The sequence below is a fragment of the Hibiscus syriacus genome, unplaced genomic scaffold, assembly GCF_006381635.1.
Source record: "Hibiscus syriacus cultivar Baekdansim isolate YM2019G1 unplaced genomic scaffold, ASM638163v2 tig00110065_pilon, whole genome shotgun sequence".
Taxonomy (NCBI): domain Eukaryota; kingdom Viridiplantae; phylum Streptophyta; class Magnoliopsida; order Malvales; family Malvaceae; genus Hibiscus; species Hibiscus syriacus.
In genome coordinates, this window is record NW_024062585.1 from 102,621 (window position 1) to 122,271 (window position 19,651).

General features: G+C 34.7%; 1 protein-coding gene and 1 pseudogene across 1 annotated transcript; both read right to left on the bottom strand.

Annotated features, from left to right (window-relative positions):
• Window positions 1–236: 236 nt before the first annotated feature.
• LOC120214487 (elongation factor 1-alpha-like) lies at window positions 237–2,449 on the bottom strand. The gene is made up of 3 exons (XM_039212375.1): window positions 2,337–2,449; window positions 1,233–1,716; window positions 237–1,119 (listed from the first exon to the last, which is right to left on the bottom strand). Exons 2-3 carry the CDS (start codon window positions 1,692–1,694, stop codon window positions 238–240), a joined length of 1,344 nt encoding a protein of 447 aa, XP_039068306.1. The 5' UTR covers window positions 1,695–1,716; window positions 2,337–2,449; the 3' UTR covers window position 237.
• Window positions 2,450–4,384: 1,935 nt separating this feature from the next.
• LOC120214549 overlaps window positions 4,385–19,651 on the bottom strand; it is a 31,320-nt pseudogene continuing 16,053 nt past the window's right edge.

A 19,651-nucleotide genomic window follows, 5' to 3' on the forward strand; every position in this document is an offset into this window, starting at 1 on the left:
AACAAAAAACAAATAGCTAAGAGAGATTGAATGCCTACCAAGTTAATGAGCAAAGCAAGCGAAACACCTCATGAAAACATCAATAGAAATGGGCTTTGATGGAAATTGAGCAAGACAAACTAAAGATAGATTCAACAACGATGACCAGGGTCTCAAACAAAACATGACAGATTTTAAAAATAAAAGCAGATTTTAGAAAACTATCCTTGCAGTCACAATTATTGCTCAAATGCAACCTCACTTCTTCTTGGCGGCAGATTTGGTGACCTTGGCACCGGTTGGGTCCTTCTTCTCGACGCTCTTGATGACACCAACAGCAACGGTCTGGCGCATGTCCCTCACAGCGAAACGTCCAAGAGGTGGGTACTCCGAGAATGTCTCGACAACCATAGGCTTGGTCGGAACCATCTTCACCATCCCTGCATCACCGTTCTTCAAGAACTTGGGCTCCTTCTCAAGCTCCTTCCCAGATCGCCTGTCAATCTTGGTCAACAATTCAGCAAATTTGACGGCAATGTGGGAGGTGTGACAGTCGAGAACTGGGGCATATCCATTTCCAATCTGACCAGGGTGGTTCATGATAATGACTTGTGAGGTGAAGTTGGCTGCCTCCTTGGCAGGATCATCCTTTGAGTTCGAAGCAACATAACCACGCTTGAGATCCTTAACAGCAACATTCTTAACATTGAACCCAACGTTGTCACCAGGTAGAGCCTCCGGGAGGGATTCATGGTGCATCTCAACAGACTTAACTTCAGTGGTCAGACCAGTGGGGCCAAAGGTCACGACCATACCAGGTTTAAGGACACCAGTCTCGACACGACCAACAGGGACAGTTCCAATACCACCAATCTTGTAGACGTCCTGAAGTGGGAGCCTGAGTGGCTTGTCTGAAGGCCTCTTGGGCTCATTGATCTGGTCAAGAGCATCGAGCAAAGTGGGACCCTTGTACCAGTCGAGGTTGGTAGATCTCTCAATCATGTTATCACCCTCGAAACCAGAGATAGGGACAAATGGGATCTTCTCAGGGTTGTACCCAACTTTCTTAAGATATGAAGAGACTTCCTTCACAATTTCATCATACCTTGCCTTGGAATACTTTGGAGTTGTGGCATCCATCTATACCAAAAATAATTGAAAACCAGTTAGACACCTTAAATCTCCGAAATTATCGTAAAAGACCATCAATAGAACAATAATAATAATAAACATAAATAAGTTCTAAAGCTCACCTTGTTGCAGCAGCAAATCATCTGCTTGACACCAAGGGTGAACGCAAGCAAAGCATGCTCACGGGTCTGACCGTCCTTAGAGATACCAGCTTCGAAACCACCAGTGGTTGAGTCGATGATGAGAACAGCACAGTCAGCCTGGGAGGTACCAGTAATCATGTTCTTGATAAAGTCACGATGTCCAGGGGCATCGATCACAGTGCAGTAGTACTTGGTGGTCTCAAACTTCCACAGGGCAATATCAATGGTAATACCACGTTCGCGCTCGGCCTTAAGCTTGTCCAGCACCCAGGCATACTTGAATGACCTTTTGTTCATCTCAGCAGCCTCCTTTTCGAACCTCTCAATCACACGCTTGTCGATACCACCAAGCTTGTAGATCAAATGGCCAGTGGTTGTTGACTTCCCAGAGTCGACATGGCCAATAACCACAATGTTGATGTGAATCTTCTCCTTACCCATTATAGAACTCGCCGGAGAAAATGAAAAAACCGAGAAGGAACACAAATCTCAAGCCTAACAACAACAAGAACTACAACATAAAACCATATCTTATGAATATCCAACAATAAGTGCATCATCCATTTGTTAAAATTAAAAAAAAAAGTTATATACACAATCATTCAACTTATTTTAGAGAAAGGAAATGAATCCAATGTATAAAACTGAAAATAATCAGTATCAACGAACGTGGCCGCTGTGATTCGAGCTCAGGTCAACCAGCGATATTGAGATCTTTCCACTCAAGTACAGCTACTATATTTTAAAATACAACTATTCCAGTAAAATCAATCCAAAGTTTCAATCAGAGAAAAAAGTTACATTTACATTTAGATTATTTTTTTAACAAGATTTCCACTGGTTTTAATTTGATTCAATAGATCTGTTAAAATCATAAGATTTTAAACCAACATAGAAGCATAAAATTTAAAAAACTCATCCCAATCAAAACAATTGGAATCAGATCCGAAACAACACAAACCAGTATTATCCAAATAAAACAAACAGATAAGAATCTTACAACAAGATACAAATCAGACAAGATTTTTTATCCAAATCAGAACAAAAAAAATTAGAAAATTAACATTTCAAAGAGATTTGTACCTGTTTGCTAAAATGAACTATAGCTGGATTTGCACAACCAGAAGCTGTGTAGAATGGAGAAATGAGAGAATGAGGGCGAGAGTTGCGGCCTGCTTCAGCTTAAGTAGCCACGCTCTCAGCTTAGGTTTAGCTAGGGTTTCTTTCTGAGACGTTGGATTATATTTAATCCAACGGTTGGCATTCGACATCTCAACACAGCCGACAAAGGTTTTTTTCTATATTTTCTCTACTTCCTTGCACGTCAGCTAGATGCCCTAAAAAGACGTAATTTTTCAGTGGAAAACCGGTAATACCCTTTCACTTTTACAAAGTAACACGATCGTCCTTAAATTATTTTAATCACCAATTTACCCCCTCTCTTTAACAAAGTTTCTTTTTCGGTCATAAAAGGAGCATCTTACCATTGCAGTAGCATCTAATGCAAAATGCAAAATGCAAAAATTAAGATGTATTTGGTTTGTAGAAATTTTCCTTCGATTGATATTGTAATTTTATCTCTCAAATAGTGAGAAGGAGATAATGGTAAGAATATTATTCTCAATTATTTATTAAATAATGAACATTTTTTATCATTTTGAACTAAAATTTCCCTAAAATAATATCTTTAATTCATGCAGATTTTATTTTTGTTTTAACAATATTTATTTCAAAAACGTTCATAAACAATTCTAAATGTTATCGATATTTAGGGACGGTGTCAAAATTAAATATTGATATGGGCTGAACTATTAGATTATTTTAGAAAAATATAAAGGTTTATTAGATATTTAAACTCAAAATTCAGTATGAACCAAGTGACCTTAGTGATTAAGAGACTGTTGTTATCCTTCAGGTCCCGAGTTCGTGACTGCGTATGTAGGGGTATGAGTGTTTATTGTCAAATAGTTGAAAATCTTTGTACAAATATTACCTTGTCTTCATCCTGAATTTATATAATAAAAAAATCAAAATTCGCAAGACAACTCATATCCGATTATTCGGATCGGATCATCGGATAAACGGATCGAATATTTTTAACACGCCTAACTGAGACTCGTTTAATGATATCGTTATCCCATCGTGATCAACAAAACATGTGACCAACAAATGGAGAAATTCAAATGTTGAGCTAAAAAAACTCAGTGATACACACCTATTGTATATTCCATGAATTTCACAAAATTAAGCATGTGTCTATGCTAGGAACTTATAGCCATTATTCATTGGTTTATATAATCTTTATCTCTTGTTTGAATTTATTACATTTAATTCATGTTTAAATTGTAGCCTAACTTGGGTCATCACATTATCTTATTCACTTTATCACAATTAAAAATTGTAGCCTTCATAACTTCATTATGCACAATATTATAGTTCTCTCGATCCAAAAGGCAACACTATTCTTAACTGTGAACATTATCACTAAGGGTGATAAGTATATTATACTTTCATTACCATATATGAGTAAACATACTTTAGAACAATATATCACACATTTATGTCATGCATATGATATTATTAAAATGAAATCAAAACATATCGTAAGATATAATTTTGAAGAAAAAATAGTTGAGTGACCAAAACGGAATCAAAATGATAATTAAGTGACTAAATATATAATTTACCATAAAATTAATAGTGATGTTGACATATCATAAGATAATTTCATGTCGTATTGGAAAAAATACAACATTAATAATTTATTTATTTTTTAAGGATGAATTATCAAAATAAAAGCAAAACGTAATGCTTGTGATGATTTTGAAAAATAATTGGGTGACATACAAAACTAAAGTGATTGTGTTGAGTGACTAAATACATAGTTTATCCTATAAAAATAATACATTATGATAAAATATAAAATTTAATAAAAGAAATATTATTATTTTATATATATAAAAAGACATACACAATTGATAGTTGAAGATTCTAAGTAATTTTGAAAAACAATGTTATAGATTTCTCACTATTTTGCCAGCACCTATGGGGAACTCATGGAATCCAATGCACTCAAAAACGTAAATCTTGGGAGGCAATTGAACAAGAAAAAGTAAAGACAACTCAATCTCTCAATCGATACATGATAGCACATAAAAGCATATCAAAATTGGTCCGACCAAATACCATACAAAAACTACAACAAAATTAAAAGCAAATTTTAGAAAACTATCATTGCAGTCACAAGTATCGCTCAAACGCTCCTCACTTCTTCTTGGCGGTAGAGTTGGTGACCTTGGCACCGGTTGGGTCATTCTTCTCAACGCTCTTAATGACACCAAGATCATGACCATACAGGGTTTAAAGACACTCGTCTCAACATGACCAACAGGGACAGTTCCAATACCACCAATCTTGTAGACACCCTGAAGTGGGAGACTGAGTGGCTTGTCTGAATGCCTCTTAGGATCATTGATCTGGTCAAGAGCCTCGAGAAAAGTGGGGCCCTTATACCAGTCGAGGTTGGTAGACCTCTCAATCATGTTATCACCCTCTAGAAACAAGAGACCAGGACAAATGGAATCTTCTCAGGGTTGTACCCAGTTTTCTTAAGATATGAAGAGACTTCCTTCACATTTCATCACACTTTGCCTTGGAATACTTTGGATTTTTGGAATCCATCTATACAAAAAATAATTGAAAATAAGTTAGACACCTTAAATCACCGAAATTATCGTAAAAGATAATCAATAGAATACTAATAATAATAAACACAAATAAATTCTAAAGTCCACCTTGTTGCAGCAATAAATCATCTAGGACCTACGGGTTAGAGTCAGTCAATATCTGTACATGTAGATCCCTCTAGGGAGTCGAGAGTACTATAATAACTGGAATGACGATAATGACCTCTTTTCTTTCCAATTTCAAATAGAGCCTATGGTAAACGACCCAACTTATAGCTATGATAGAAGAGACGAGAGTCATGCCTAACCACCACCAAATATCAGTGAGGGTGTCATCCTGGATACCTATGATCGAGGAGTCCCACTAGATACGAAAGTTGAGGAGGTGACCTTTTTCAAGGGCCTCACCTCCGTGATTAGGTAGATAGTTAGGTCCCTCACTAGTTCTTCAGCTGCACCACCTCCCTCGTCAATACCCCCAGCATAACCAGTAGCCATACCCCATGATCCCCCAATAGAACGACTCTGTATATACAAGACCACCAAGTTTTTCGGTACTGAGGATGATGACCCTATTACAAACGACCAGTGGCTTAGAAATGCAGTCTGCACCCTCTGACAGTTGTATTTACTCCTGAGGGTAATAATTTGGAATGTGCCACCGTCCTGCTCAAAGGTGACGCCATAGATTGGTGGGAGATGATCGAGGCAACTATGGATCCAGAGAGGTTGACTAGTGAGCAGTTTCTCTCGGAGTTCAAACAGAAGTACATCAAGCAGACTCACACCGATGACTTGATGAAATAGTTCCTACACCTAACTCAAGGTGATCGCTCAGTGATGGAGTATGAGTGGGAGTTCCTCAGGCTCAGCAAGTATTGTAATAACCCATATTTTGACTAGTGACTAAAATGTAAATTTGAAAGTTTAGTGGCCAAAGTATTAATTGGGAAAAGTTTAGGGACCTAAGTGTAAATTTTCCTAAAAAGAATTTTATTTCATAAATTTATAGTTTAGGGTTTTATGGAAAATGGATTTTTAATTTGAGATTTGTGTTAAAAGCTATAAAGCGATAAAGTTTGGTATTGAAATCAGATAGTCGGATCGAATCAAAATTTTACGAAAATTTGAAGGATGTTATTTTAATATTTTAGATCAAAGAAATTTAGCTTTGATCAGTATAATTTTTCAGATTTGATTGAACAATGGAATTTTAGTGACTAAAATACAATTTTTGAAAATTACATGCCAAAATAGAAAGTCAAAACCAATTTAATTCATCTTTGACTAAGGAAAATTTTAATGGAAGATATTGCAATGGCATTTGGTAATTATCAAGGTTCATTAATGATAAAAATGAAATTTCTTAAGAATTGAATTTTAAATTCAATTTAATTAGTTAAATGCCAAGTGTGTTAATTAATAAATACTAGAATTATCAAGAGATGAAGCATATTTTTTAGCTATCTTCCTCCTCATGGCCGAAAATACCAAACTTATTAAGGTAAGATTTTGTTTTTGATTTTTGAAGTCATATACTTGATTTTTTGATTAAGCTATTAGATATAGAATTAATCTACATGAAATTCCCTGTCATTTGATACTAATATTTCATGGTGAAGATTCTTATATGTTGAGATTGAAAGTTAGGGTTTTGGAGTTTGAAGAATTGATGAAAGATTATTATGTTTTTTAGAGAAATTAATTTTCAAGCACGTGTGATGTTTAAAATTAAGTGTGGAGTGATTTAAATCATTTGACCTAATTAGGAGTTTAGTGAATTATTGGATTTTGGTTTAATTTGATGTTGTTATGGTTAGAATAACATGAAATTAACCTAAGGAAGTTGAATTCATGCTTGAAATTGAATAAAAAGTTAGCCTTAAGATTAAGGTGATATTCGACCATTAGGGAAAAAAGTGGGGGGAAATATTGAAAATTTCCTATGGTCTAGAAATGATATTAGAAGTTTTTCATGTATTTTGGAGATCAATATGGATCCATTTGGAAGCTTGAACTAGTAAAAAGGGATAATATACAAGTTTTGAGAATCGAGGGATATTATTGCAAGAATGTAATATTTGAAGGATTCAATGCTGATTTTTTATGGTTGAAATGCTGGAAATTTAAGTTAGAAAGTTGATTGGAACCAAATTGCAAGTTTGGTAAAGTTGAGGATGGAATTCGAAAAGTCTCAATATTATAGGGACTTGATTTCAAGTTTATTAAATGTGGAAGTATCACTTGGGTAAATTATTGTAAAGCTGAAATTTTATTTAGTAGGTTGATTTTTGGGTTTAATTATTAAGTTGAGATTTAATTGCAAGTTTATCAAGTTGTATGGTTGAATTCGAAAAGTCTAAGAAAGTTTAGGATGAAATTTCAAGCTTATGAATGTTAAAGTAGTGATTTGAAAATTCTATTGAGGTGCTGGAAATTTTGTGTAAATAATGTGACATGATCGTAATGATGAAGGATATAGAATTCATAATTAGTGGTTTGATTGCGTAGTTGGCAAAAGTTGAAGGGTTGATAGTGAAAATAAATATTCATAGGATTGAATAAGTATTTTGAGAAGTTTGAAAGTTACAATGGAAGTACGATTTAGTTTTATATCGATTTAAGTATCGAATTTATTTCTATCGAATTTTATATTTAAGTGTAGATTATGTTAGTTAAATGCTAGCATATAGTTTGAATATTTTATGTTATTATATAATGTTGTCAGATCAAGGTAAATCTAGTGATTCAAGTAGCTTAAAGGGAAGGAAAAAGTAGGGGATTGAGAAGATTTTCGCGGAGAAGGTTCGATAGCGAGGCAAACATGAGTGCATTTAACTTGTATTTAGGTTACCGAAACAAACATTGACTTGCGATGAGCCAGTGTCGAAGTTACGTTAAGATGTGACTCCTAGTGCATGAGAAGTGTACTTCAAGCCTATATGTTCAATTGGTAAGCTTATAGATTTAGTGAATAAGTTAAGGATGCAAGTTGGTGAAATCTGCCTAGAAAATATGTTCTGAACAGAAAGTTTAGAAAATCACAAGAAATTTTACAAAGATAATTGAAGAATGAATCTTATATCATTGGATTCATATATCAGTATAGTTTTTTTCAGAATAAACGAAAACTGATTTTGATGGGTATACAAAAAGATATGAATTTTTAATCGGTGATAAGTCAGAAAACAGGGTAGCAGATTCTGCCTGAAACAACTTTTGTCAGTTAAATTTGAAAATCGTTATAAATTGTAAAATTGAAACTAGACAGGGTGCCTTATATGGTTAGATTTGTATTCAAGTCTACTTTTTAATGGTGCAAACAAAATAACTTTTCAGTATATAAAGTAATACATAATAAAATTTGTTTGAAGGTAGTGCAAACTGCCAGAATATTGAATTTTGATAAATTGTGTGTTGAAAAGGGTGGAAGGCAAATGATTTAATTCTAAAGCTTAGTGAGGCTTATATTTTGATTAAAAAAAATAAAGTGTTAAAGTGGGTTCAGTTTATTTATTTGATTATTGTAATTGATGATGACTTGCGATAAGTAAACCTCATTTTATTTTCATGTATAATTTATAAATTTTCAGAATGGAATATTTTTATAAAAAAATTCATCAAGTTTTATGGATGGTTTTGGGTATGAACTGCCCAAGTATGATATTTATGATGACGAATTCTAAATGTTTACATTTATTAGATGATTTTCAGTTTTTAGATATTTACATATATCAAATGATTACAGTTATCAAATATTTACATATATCAGATGATTAAAGTTATAAAATATTTACAGATACCAGATGTTTTACAGTTATCAGATACAAATTAATAAATGATTCTATGATGATACATATAAGTCCATTGTATGCTGCATTAAGAGTCATAGGTACATTCAGCATGCCATTTGGTGAGTACTTTTAAGTTATCAGTTCAGCTTTGGTACATTTGTGTACTGATGTTCAGCATCGTTGGTGCTCAGGTTATGATTGCACTGAAGTGCATCATATCGCAGTTTCAGTTATGATTCAGCATCATGTTGTGCCTAGTGCGAACCTTAAACTCACTTACCTTATATTCTCTTACATATACATTGGGCTATAATAGTAAATATGAAAGTTATGACAGTATATGAAAGAAAGGAACATATAATTGAAAAGAAAGTTTTAAAATATTTCGAATGAAAATAACAAAATTTATTTATTATATTCGATGTTGACTTATATGATTTTTGATAAAATCATGAGATGATGATTTTCAGGTTTTCAAAAGGAAAAACAACTTGATTAGCCCGATTTGAAGTTTAATGTTTTTATTTAAATTACAATTTATTTCTTATATTTTATGAAGTTTATGGTTTTATATCACTTTAGTTATATTTCTGCCTCACTAAGTTTTACTTGGCGCGTGATGATTTTCATGCGTAGATTTGAATAAAGTAGAAGACTTAAAGTGAGGAGCTTGCCAGCATCTTATGGAAATCAAACCTACCGACAGTTTCAGTAAGACATCCTAACTTTGACTTATTAGTAACATGTACATTATATACATTGGGCGGCTTTATTAGATTAATTTTTTAAAGGGTATGTATTAGTAACTATGATTATTTTCTTTAATTTTGGCTAATTTTTAGTATTAATCGTATTTATGAATGAGTAGTATAAATATTATATTTTAAATGTTATAAAAATTAAGCAGTATATAGGCAATGATATATATATATATATATATATATATAGTTATAGTTATGATCAGTTTTGAATTGCCTACTTACAGACTAAAATTGGATTTTTTTTTAGTGATTAAATATTATTTTATAATTTTATACGAATAAAATAAAAATTTAAAAGTTTAAAAAGTGAAAGTTTAAAAAGAAACGAGATTTTAAATATTTAAGAATAGTAAATGTTTATCTAATTGATGTGACATATGTGACTCGTATTACTATATATATATGGACTATGGGTGTTACAAGTACGCTACAGAATTGATACCGACATAGAAGTGTTGTTGTTACCGATTCAGAGAGGGCCTTCTCGGTGATATTTTATCGCATCTTGTAGCCGACCCTCCCAGGGTCTTCTCCCAACTCACCCACTAGGTGAAGCATGTGGAGAGAGCTTTAGATAGGTAGGCTAGGTAGTCCAGTGAGACTTCAGGACATATCAAGAGAGACTCTAAGTCAACGAGGCCATCTCAGACACCGGCCAAGAGGGCCCAAGAAAGCCAAGGTTCATCGAGAACCCCAACGACATAGTTGAGAAAGATTGGGCAGAGTTCGGATAGAGAGGGTAGATCCAAGACCCGGAGGAGACCTTTAGCTCTTGATTCAATAGTTACTACCCATGTTCCGCTCAAATGTTTCAATCATCCTGTGTGTGTACACTGTGGGAAGAGACAAGTGGGGACCTGTCAGGAGGGTTTATTGGTTACTATAATTGCGGCTCTTTGGGTCACTTTACCCGTGATTTTTCAAGAGTTTAAATAGCGACTCTGACTCCTACGTAGAGGTCCACACCGTCAGTACAGGGGGTCAAGGACCAGCTGTGATATCAAGTATATTTACTATTTTTTCCTTTTAGTTATCATAATGATAGACTATGGTTCCACCATTCTTACATCTACTCCGACCTAATTCAAGAGATAAATATTCTAACAAAGAACCTAGAGATAGGTGTTCGAGTGTCAAGCCCTCTAGGTTTAGACATCTTGGTGGAAACAATATTTAGACGATGTCCAGTGAGGATTCAAGATCAGACTTTCCCAACGAACTTGATGAAGTTACCCTTTAGGGAGTTCGACTTGATCTTGGGGATAAATTGGCTAACCGAGCACAATGTCAGTTTGTGGTGCAAAGTAAGGCGGCTTAAGCTCAGAGCAATCAATGAAACCAAATTGATAATGATCAGTGAGATATCCCATCAGGCGAGGATTGTATCAGTTCTGAAAGCCCAAAGGATGATCAACCATGGGTGCGAAGTCTTCATGACTCACGTCTTTAACACCCAAATTTCAGTACTCACACTCATAGATATGTGAATAGTGCGATATTTTCTCGATTTGTTTTTGAAAAGTTATCGGGTTTGCCACCTGATCGAGAATTGGAGTTTGTCATTGAAGTAATGTTGGGTTCGGCTCCAGTATCAATTGCTCCCTATTGTATGGCACTAACGGAGCCACCCGCCAAGGCACCCTATCGAATGGCTCCTCCATAATTAGAAGAGTTACATAGACAATTGAAGGAACTCTTTGATGCAAGTTATATCAGACCTTCCAAGGCACCCTATGGAGCACCAGCATTGTTTCAAAAGAAACATGATGGATCACTTTATATGTACATAGATTACCTAACCCTAAACAAGTTCACCGTGAATAACAAGTATCCAATCTCCCCTCATTACAGACTTATTTGATCAACTTGGCGACGTAAGGTAGTTTACCAAGCTAGATTTGAGGTCAGGATACTACCAAGTTAGATTTGTCAAAGGAGACAAACCAAAGACATCATGTATCATACGTTACGGCTCCTACGAATTCCTCGTGATGTCATTTGGCCTCACAAATGCCCCCAAAAAAATTTCACCCTCATGAATAAGGTATTACAACCATTTCTCGATCAATTTCTCAATCAATAGGGTGCTTTGGCGGGTGGTTCGCGTTTGGAGTTTGATATTTAAGTAATGCCGGGTTCAGCTTCGATGTCCATTGTTCGAATCCGAGGGTTATTCTTGGGTTTGTTTAGTGGATGGCTCGTCATCAATGGGTTTAACAAAAATTGTTATTGGGGCAAAGTCTTCTGCTTCGAAAAATTCTGACGAAATTTCCTGCATATTCTCTAAAGAGGAAGAGGATGAGCTGATGTACTCATCCATCTGACCGTGACCTTCTTCATGGATTAGAGAGGAATGTGTGGCGAGGGGTGACATCAACTGGGGAATTAAACTGAACGTTTGGTGCCGAGGAAAAAAATGTGTTGTCACCTGTGGATACTGATTTACACAATATTTCCTCGGGAAAATGTGGTAGGTCTTTAGTGGTAATCGATAACAGTTTCTCGAAGAAGGTGTTCAGTTGTGTATCTTTGGCCTTGACATAATTTAAAAAGGTCTGCATTTGACCTTCCAAGCGTTCTAGTCGCTCCCTTGTCTCTCGAGTGTTGGTGACCATAGTTGTCATTTTCGTCGTAGCTATAGATTTTACACCTCGTTCTAATCCCTCTTCTGGAGCATTATCTTCAAAACTCATTAGCTCAGACACCTTTTTTTGGTAATGCCTTCCTTGGATTTGATGAACTCTTCCAAGGGCTCCTTTGGTACCTTTTTCTTCTTATAAAGAGTTGTAATTAGATTAGGAAAATTAAGTTACCTCTCACGCGTTTGGCGCACTCATAGATCTGTTCAAATATAATTTTGCCTACATCAATCGATTGTTGGGACCATCGGTGCACCCCACAGCGTAGCGAAAATAAAACTCGACGGTCTCACCAGCGATCCAAGTATATAAAACTGAAATCGGGAGGAAGGGATGCGAATACTTACAACGGGTTCCTTGAAAAACAACAAGAACAACAGTGAATATTGGTGATGTAGATCGATTCGAATCGTAAGCCTCCACGAAATCACGTCTCGACCTCTACTCAGTTCACCCAATTGAGAGCAATATTTGTTTTCCCCAAAACAGTTTTGAGAGAAAACAGCTGAAGGTTTATATATGTGTGTTAAAAAATGGCTGCTAGACCTAACACACCCTTTTATATCCATTACCCTAACATCTTAGGGTTTTTAAAGTTATTTCAAATTAACAATAAAATATTATTTAATTAATTTAATTAAATATACATTAAAGACTTATAATCTGAATTATAATCTTTAATATTTATTTAAAACTTATTTAATATTCCGAATAATATATACCAATTAATAGAGTTATAATCTAAATTACATTCTTTTAATGCTTACTTACTATATTTGGGATAATTAAAATCATATGTATATCAAATATACATATCATAACTCTAGATATATTTTAGTAACATACAACAAATTATACCTTTTTTCTCATTTCAATCCTAGGGTGTGACCCTGTAAGTTCTTGTAATGTTAGTAGTAATTATTAGAACAATTCTAATATTACATACAATGAGTGACATCTAGCAATATATCATTGTCACCTAAGTTACAAAAAACTATGATTCAATATATCATCTTCGTGATTAACTCTTTTATGTATTACATCCTTTTGTCCTTTATATCTAGAATAGGCACAATTCTTAGAATAGTCACACTTGTATAGCCCATCTATTGTTTCTTGATATCTAGAGTATACTATAATTAACAGATATGATATCACATATCAACTTATTCGAGCATGGCCATGCATTTCTAGTCTCACTCAATCCAGTGGCTTGTGATATATTTCCTATTATGTAAGAAGGACAAATCCTATCTTAACTGTATCAAAATATATTCAATAACAGTCTTTATAGTGCAACCAGCTACGGAGCATGTTTAACTGTATCAATATATACAACAATATATGTTGGGATGACATTGATCTCAAGTCTGCGGATCATACATATAGTCTTCACCATGAGCAATGTTATGACCGTTACATAATAATCCAAGACATATGCTCATGATGGGTCAATCCAATACATTGTTCTCTAACAATAAAATCATGTATCAATTATGACATCTCTATGTCAATGACAACTCCTTATCATCAATCAATAACATGTTAGTCTTAAGCGTATTATTATTGTCCATGCCCATAATAATACTTGACTATGGATCTTTTAATAATGTTATTATATGGACTTTATTATCTTTCAGTTTATGTTAAACACAGACACATAACTAAAAATAATAGTGGCAATGCATTTATTCAATAAAATCGGTAAATAAATATATTATTACAATCATCATATGATTGGTCTTGAGGGATACTCTAACAATATCCCACTAGCACTAAGACCAATCACTCACATATCTAATACCGAGTGACTCAGTGTGACGATCAAGCCTCTGATGTGTAAGAGGCTTCGTCAAGGGATCAATAATGTTGTCATCCGTGTGTACTCTACATATTTCCACATCTCATCGATCTATGATCTCTCGAATGAGATGAAAGCGCCTAAGAATATGTTTGGATCATTGATGAGATCTGGGTTCTTTTGCTTGTGTAATGGCTCTATTATTGTCACAACGGAGTTCTACAGCATCTGATATACTGGGAACAACCCCTAATTCCAATATGAACTTCTTGATCCAAAAAGCCTCTTTTGCTGCTTCACTAGCTGCAATGTATTCAACCTCTATTATAGAATCAGCTACTGTGTCTTACTTCGAACTTTTCCAGCTCACATCACCTCCATTAAGACAAAACACAAAACCCGATTACGATTGTGAATCATCCTTGTCAGTTTGGAAGCTGGCATCAGTATAACCTTTTATACTAAGTTATTCCTCCCCTCTATTGACAAGAAATTTATCCTTAGTTCTTCTTAAGTACTTAAGGATATTTTTAACCGCAACCCAATGATTTTCACCAGGGTTCTCTTGATACCGACTCGTCATGCTTAAAGCATACGATACATTTGGTCGAGTACATATCATGGCATACATGATATAACCAATAGACGAAGCATATGGAATCTTATTCATCTATTCTCTTTCTTGTGGAGTTGAAGGACACATTTCCTTCGAAAGAGAAATGACATGTTTCATAGGCAAAAATCATATATTGGATTCTTCCATACTGAACCTTTTCAGCACTTTATCTATATATGTACTTTGACTCAGACCTAGAAGTCGTCTTGATCTATCTCTATAGATCTTAACTCCTAAGATATACGTTGTCTCACCCAAATCTTTCATAGAAAAATAACTACCTAACCAAGTCTTAACATATTGTAAAGTAGGTATGTCATTTCCTATGATGAGTATGTCGTCTACATACAAGATTAGGAAAGAAACAATGCTCCCACTAGCCTTCTTATAAACACAAGGCTCATCTTCATTTCTGATAAAACCAAACTCTTTGATTGCATCATTGAAACGAAGATTCCAGCTTCGAGAAGCTTACTTTAGTCTATAAATAGACCTATGTAGCTTACAAACCTTTCCAGCATTTCCTGGAATGACAAAACCGTCTGGTTGTGTCATATACATATCCTCTTCAAGTTTTACATTAAGGAAAACGGTTTTGACTTCCATTTGCCAGATTTCATAATCATGGAATGCAGCTATTACGAGCAAGATCTGGATGGACTTAAACATAGCTACATGGGAGAATGTTTCGTCATAGTCTACACCATGAACTTGTCGAAAACCTTTAGCGACTAATCCCCCCTTGTATGTTTGTACATTACCATCTATGTCAGTTTTCTTCTTGAAAACCCATATACACCCTATAGGTTTGACCCCTTCAGGTGGTTCAACCAAAGTCCATACTTGGTTTACATACATAGAATCCATCTCAGATATCATGGGTTCAAGCCATTTCTCAGAGTCTAGGCTAGACACTACCTCTTGATAAGTCATGGGATCATTTTGATCTATAAGAAGAACATCTCCATGTGTCGTAAATAGAAATCCAAATCTCTCAGGTGCACGGCATTCTCTTGTGGATTTACGCAGTGGTTGTGTTTCTAAATCTGTTGAATGCTCCTCAACAACTTGTAAAACATGCTCAACTTCAGGTTCATTTATTTGTTGTTATTGAACTTCTCCAAGTTCAATATTTCTACCCATCCCTTTCTTTGAGAGAAATTCTCTTTTGAGAAAAACTCATGTTTGAGCAACAAACACTTTATTCTCGTTAGGGTTGAAGAAATAGTATCTCTTAGTTTCTTTATGATATCCAACAAATATACACTTATGAGATTTAGGTTCGAGTTTTGTAGACATCTGATGTTTTACATAAGCTTCACAACCCCAAATCTTTATAAAAAAACATACTGGGATGTTTCCCAGTCCATATCTCGTATGGTGTCTTTTGAACCGATTTAGATGGAACACGATTTAGTGTGAAAACGGCTATTTCAAGTGCATGTCCCCAAAAAGAAGTCGAAAGATCACTATAACTCATCATCTATCGAACCATGTCTAACAGTGTTTGATTCATTCTTTCAGAAACTCCATTCCACTATGGTGTACCAGGTGGTGTAAGCTATGAGACAATCCCACATTCTTTTAGGAGTTCATCAAACTCCATGCTTAAGTATTCTCCACCTCGATCTGATCGAAGTGCCTTAATACTCTTACCTAGTTGATTTTGAAATTCATTTTTAAATTCCTTAAACTTTTTAAGTTCTTCATATTTATGGCACATAAGATAAATATACCCATACCGACTGAAGTCATCAGTGAAAGTAATGGAGTAATGGACTCCACCTCTGGCTTGTGTATTCATTGGTCTACATACATCACTATGTATTAACCCCAGTAAATCACTTGCTCGCTTAGTTTTACTATTAAAAGGAGCTTTAGACATTTTTCCCAACAAGTAAGATTCACATACATCATATTGTTCGAAAACAAATGAATCTAAGAATCCATCTTTATAGAGTTTTGATATGTGTTTCTCACTTATATGGCGTAAACGACAATGTCAAAGATAAGTTTGATTCGAGTCATTTGTTTTTTATCTCTTAGTGTTTATATTATAAATGGTGTTTTCTTGATCCAAAATATAGAGACTATTAACCAATTGTGCATTACCATAAAAAACATTGTCGAGATAAAAAGAACAACAATTATTCTTAATAATAATCTCAAAACCAATCTTGTCCAAACAAAAAATATAAATAATGTTCTTAGTCAAACTAGGCACATAATAACAATCCTCTAAATTTAAATCAAGTCTACTAGGCAAAGATAAAACATATATCCCTATAGTTAATGCAACAACTCTTGCTCCATTTCCCACTCGTAGGTTCACGTCTCTTTTAGCCAGATTCATTCTCTTTTGCAGTCCCTGTACAGAAGTACAAATATAAGAACCACAACCGATATCTTATACCCAAGAAGTAGATGTTGACAAATTAACATCAATAACATAAATACCTGAAACAAACGTTCCGTTTGCTTTTGACTTCTTGACCTCTTCAAGGTAAACAGGGCAGTTTCTCTTCCAGTGTCCGGTCTTATCGCAATGGAAACATTTCCTTCCTTGCTAACTCCCCCTTTGGGTTTCAATGTATTTTTCCCTTTTGGTTTGGTCTTACCATTGCCCTTAGACTTTTCCACTACCTTTTTCTTTCCCTTCTCTTTGTCCTTGTGGACCATCAGAATGAGCTTAGGTCCAACCTTTTTCATGTTACTTTCAGCAGTTTGTAACATGCCAAGTAACTGTGGCAAAGTCTTGTTATTTCATTCATGTTGAAATTAAGGACAAATTGGCTAAATCTATATGGCAACGATTGCAGGATAACATCGGTAGCCAATTCATCTTTGAGAGGAAAACCCAGTTTTTCCAACGTTTGGATGTAGCCCATCATTTTGATGACATGAGCTCCTCCAGGAGTTCCCTCTGCCATTTTGCATTGAAATAGAGCTTTAGAGGTCTCATATCTCTCTTGACGTGGTTGCCCTTCATATATTTATTTGAGATTTTGAATCATCTCATATGCAACCATGTCCTCATGTTGCTTCTGAAGCTCAAGAGTCATGGTGGCAAGCTTTAGACATCCAATATATAATATGTCATCCATATGTTTCTTGAATTTGTCTTTGTCAGCTCTTGAAGCATTAGTTGTCGGTTCATCAGGAACAGGCTCCTCAATGACATATTCCTTGCTTTTCTGTTTGATAACAATTCTCAAATTATGAAACCAGTCAAGGAAATTTATGCCATTAAGTTTATATTTCTCAAGGAGTGATCGCAGTGATAAAGTGTTGTTTGCCATTAAATCAACAACAATGAAAATATTAAAGTAAGCAAATTTATCGAATTAAAATTTATAAATAGGACTTTATTTACAAATTACTCCCACTATTTTATTCAAAATTAAAAACTCTCTCTGTTTTAATTTCAGAAAAATTCAACGAAAATTTTTCTTGTGGGTGAGGATCCATAATACATCAATTTCCTAAATCAACTTTGGCTTTTCTTTTAGGATAATGATTATTTAGGTAAGTAACACTTTACTAGTTACATCTCATGTAACTCCTCATTTTGGTGAGAAACTTTTGTTCAAGTCATATCATGACTTATCCAAATATTTAACTTCTAGGTTTCTAATCTTATTAGAATAACATAGCTATGTTATTACCAATATTTCAACCGGTGAATATCACTTGCTTATTCTTCACGTTTAACCAAGATAAATTTATGTGCCAATGTTTTGGCAAAGCCCACACAATATCGATCGAAGCCTTAACGAGGGTAAATATTGGACGGTTAAGTTAACTTAGATTTTAAAGAAGGATTTGCGTAATTATCTCATCATTGTTCGTTTTAATATTAGGCCCTTATTGATCTCATAAATATTCATTCTCATTTTATCATTTGATGCATTGCATACATAACAAATATAGCAATAAATAAGATGCAATGGTTATAGCCCAAAACAATGACTAAGGTGGCCCATCCCAAGACAATGGGAGAACCAAGAACCGTAAAGCCTAAGACTGCTCTCTAGGTATCTTCTCGCCATTCTTCTTCTCCTTGTGAATCTTCATAGGTTTACAATTTTAAAAGAAACTCGTTTTACATACGAGGGAGTAAGATGAGAAGAGAAATATAACAGAGATATAGAAAGGCACGGTTCGCTGACCGTATTTCAAATTAAACCAATATAAAGTGAACAAGGGCTATAACCATGCATGTCAAACACCGTGCAAAACAAACATATCATATATATATATATATATATATATATACACGTTCTTACGCCTTTGTTAAAAAAATTAATATGTTCCTTCAATTTGTACCGCGACGGTTGGTGGGATTTTTTTTTTGAAAAATAGTACTTACATTTCTATAGAAAAACCTCACGATTTAATAACATTTATCAACAGAATCGCGCTTTTGGGATTTTCAATCCCAAAGGTTTTCTGCATGAGAACAACCTTTGTTCCACTGCCAAACGCGATCTGCTATCGCACTCCCACAGATCATCATGTCAACAATTGACATATGGATTTCATAAAATCCTTGCAGCAACAAATCGATTAAAAAACATATTAACAAATTAAAATATTAATCGTTGTCGTTATCGATTCGAACAATGATATCAGTATATTTACTGAAATTGATAAAACTAGAACATGCATCTCATACATACTACATCATCCTAGAATTTAACCCGAATTTGGATCATACAATTGGCTCTGATACCACTGTTGGGACCGTCGGCGCACCCCACGGCACAACAAAAACAAAACTCGATGGTCTCACCAGTGATCCAAGTACGTAAAATCAAAATCGGGAGAAAGGGATGTGAATACTTACAACGGGTTCCTTGAAAAACAACAAGAACAACAGTGAATACTGGTGATGTAGATCGATTCGAATCGTAAGCCTCCACGAAATCACGTCTCGACCTCTACTCAATTCACCCGATTGAGAGCAATATTTGTTTTCCCCAAAACTATTTTGAGAGAAAACGGTTGAAGGTTTATGTGTATGAGTTAAAAAATGGCTGCTAGACCTAACACACCCTTTTATATCCATTACCCTAACATCTTAGGGTTTTCAAAGTTATTT

Coding starts and splice junctions, on each gene's coding strand:
- LOC120214487 (XM_039212375.1), bottom strand. CDS start 1,694: ATGGGTAAGGAGAAGATTCACATCAACATTGTGGTTATTGGCCATGTC. Junction 1,120..1,232: donor TGATTTGCTGCTGCAACAAG/GTGAGCTTTAGA, acceptor TTTTTGGTATAG/ATGGATGCCACAACTCCAAA.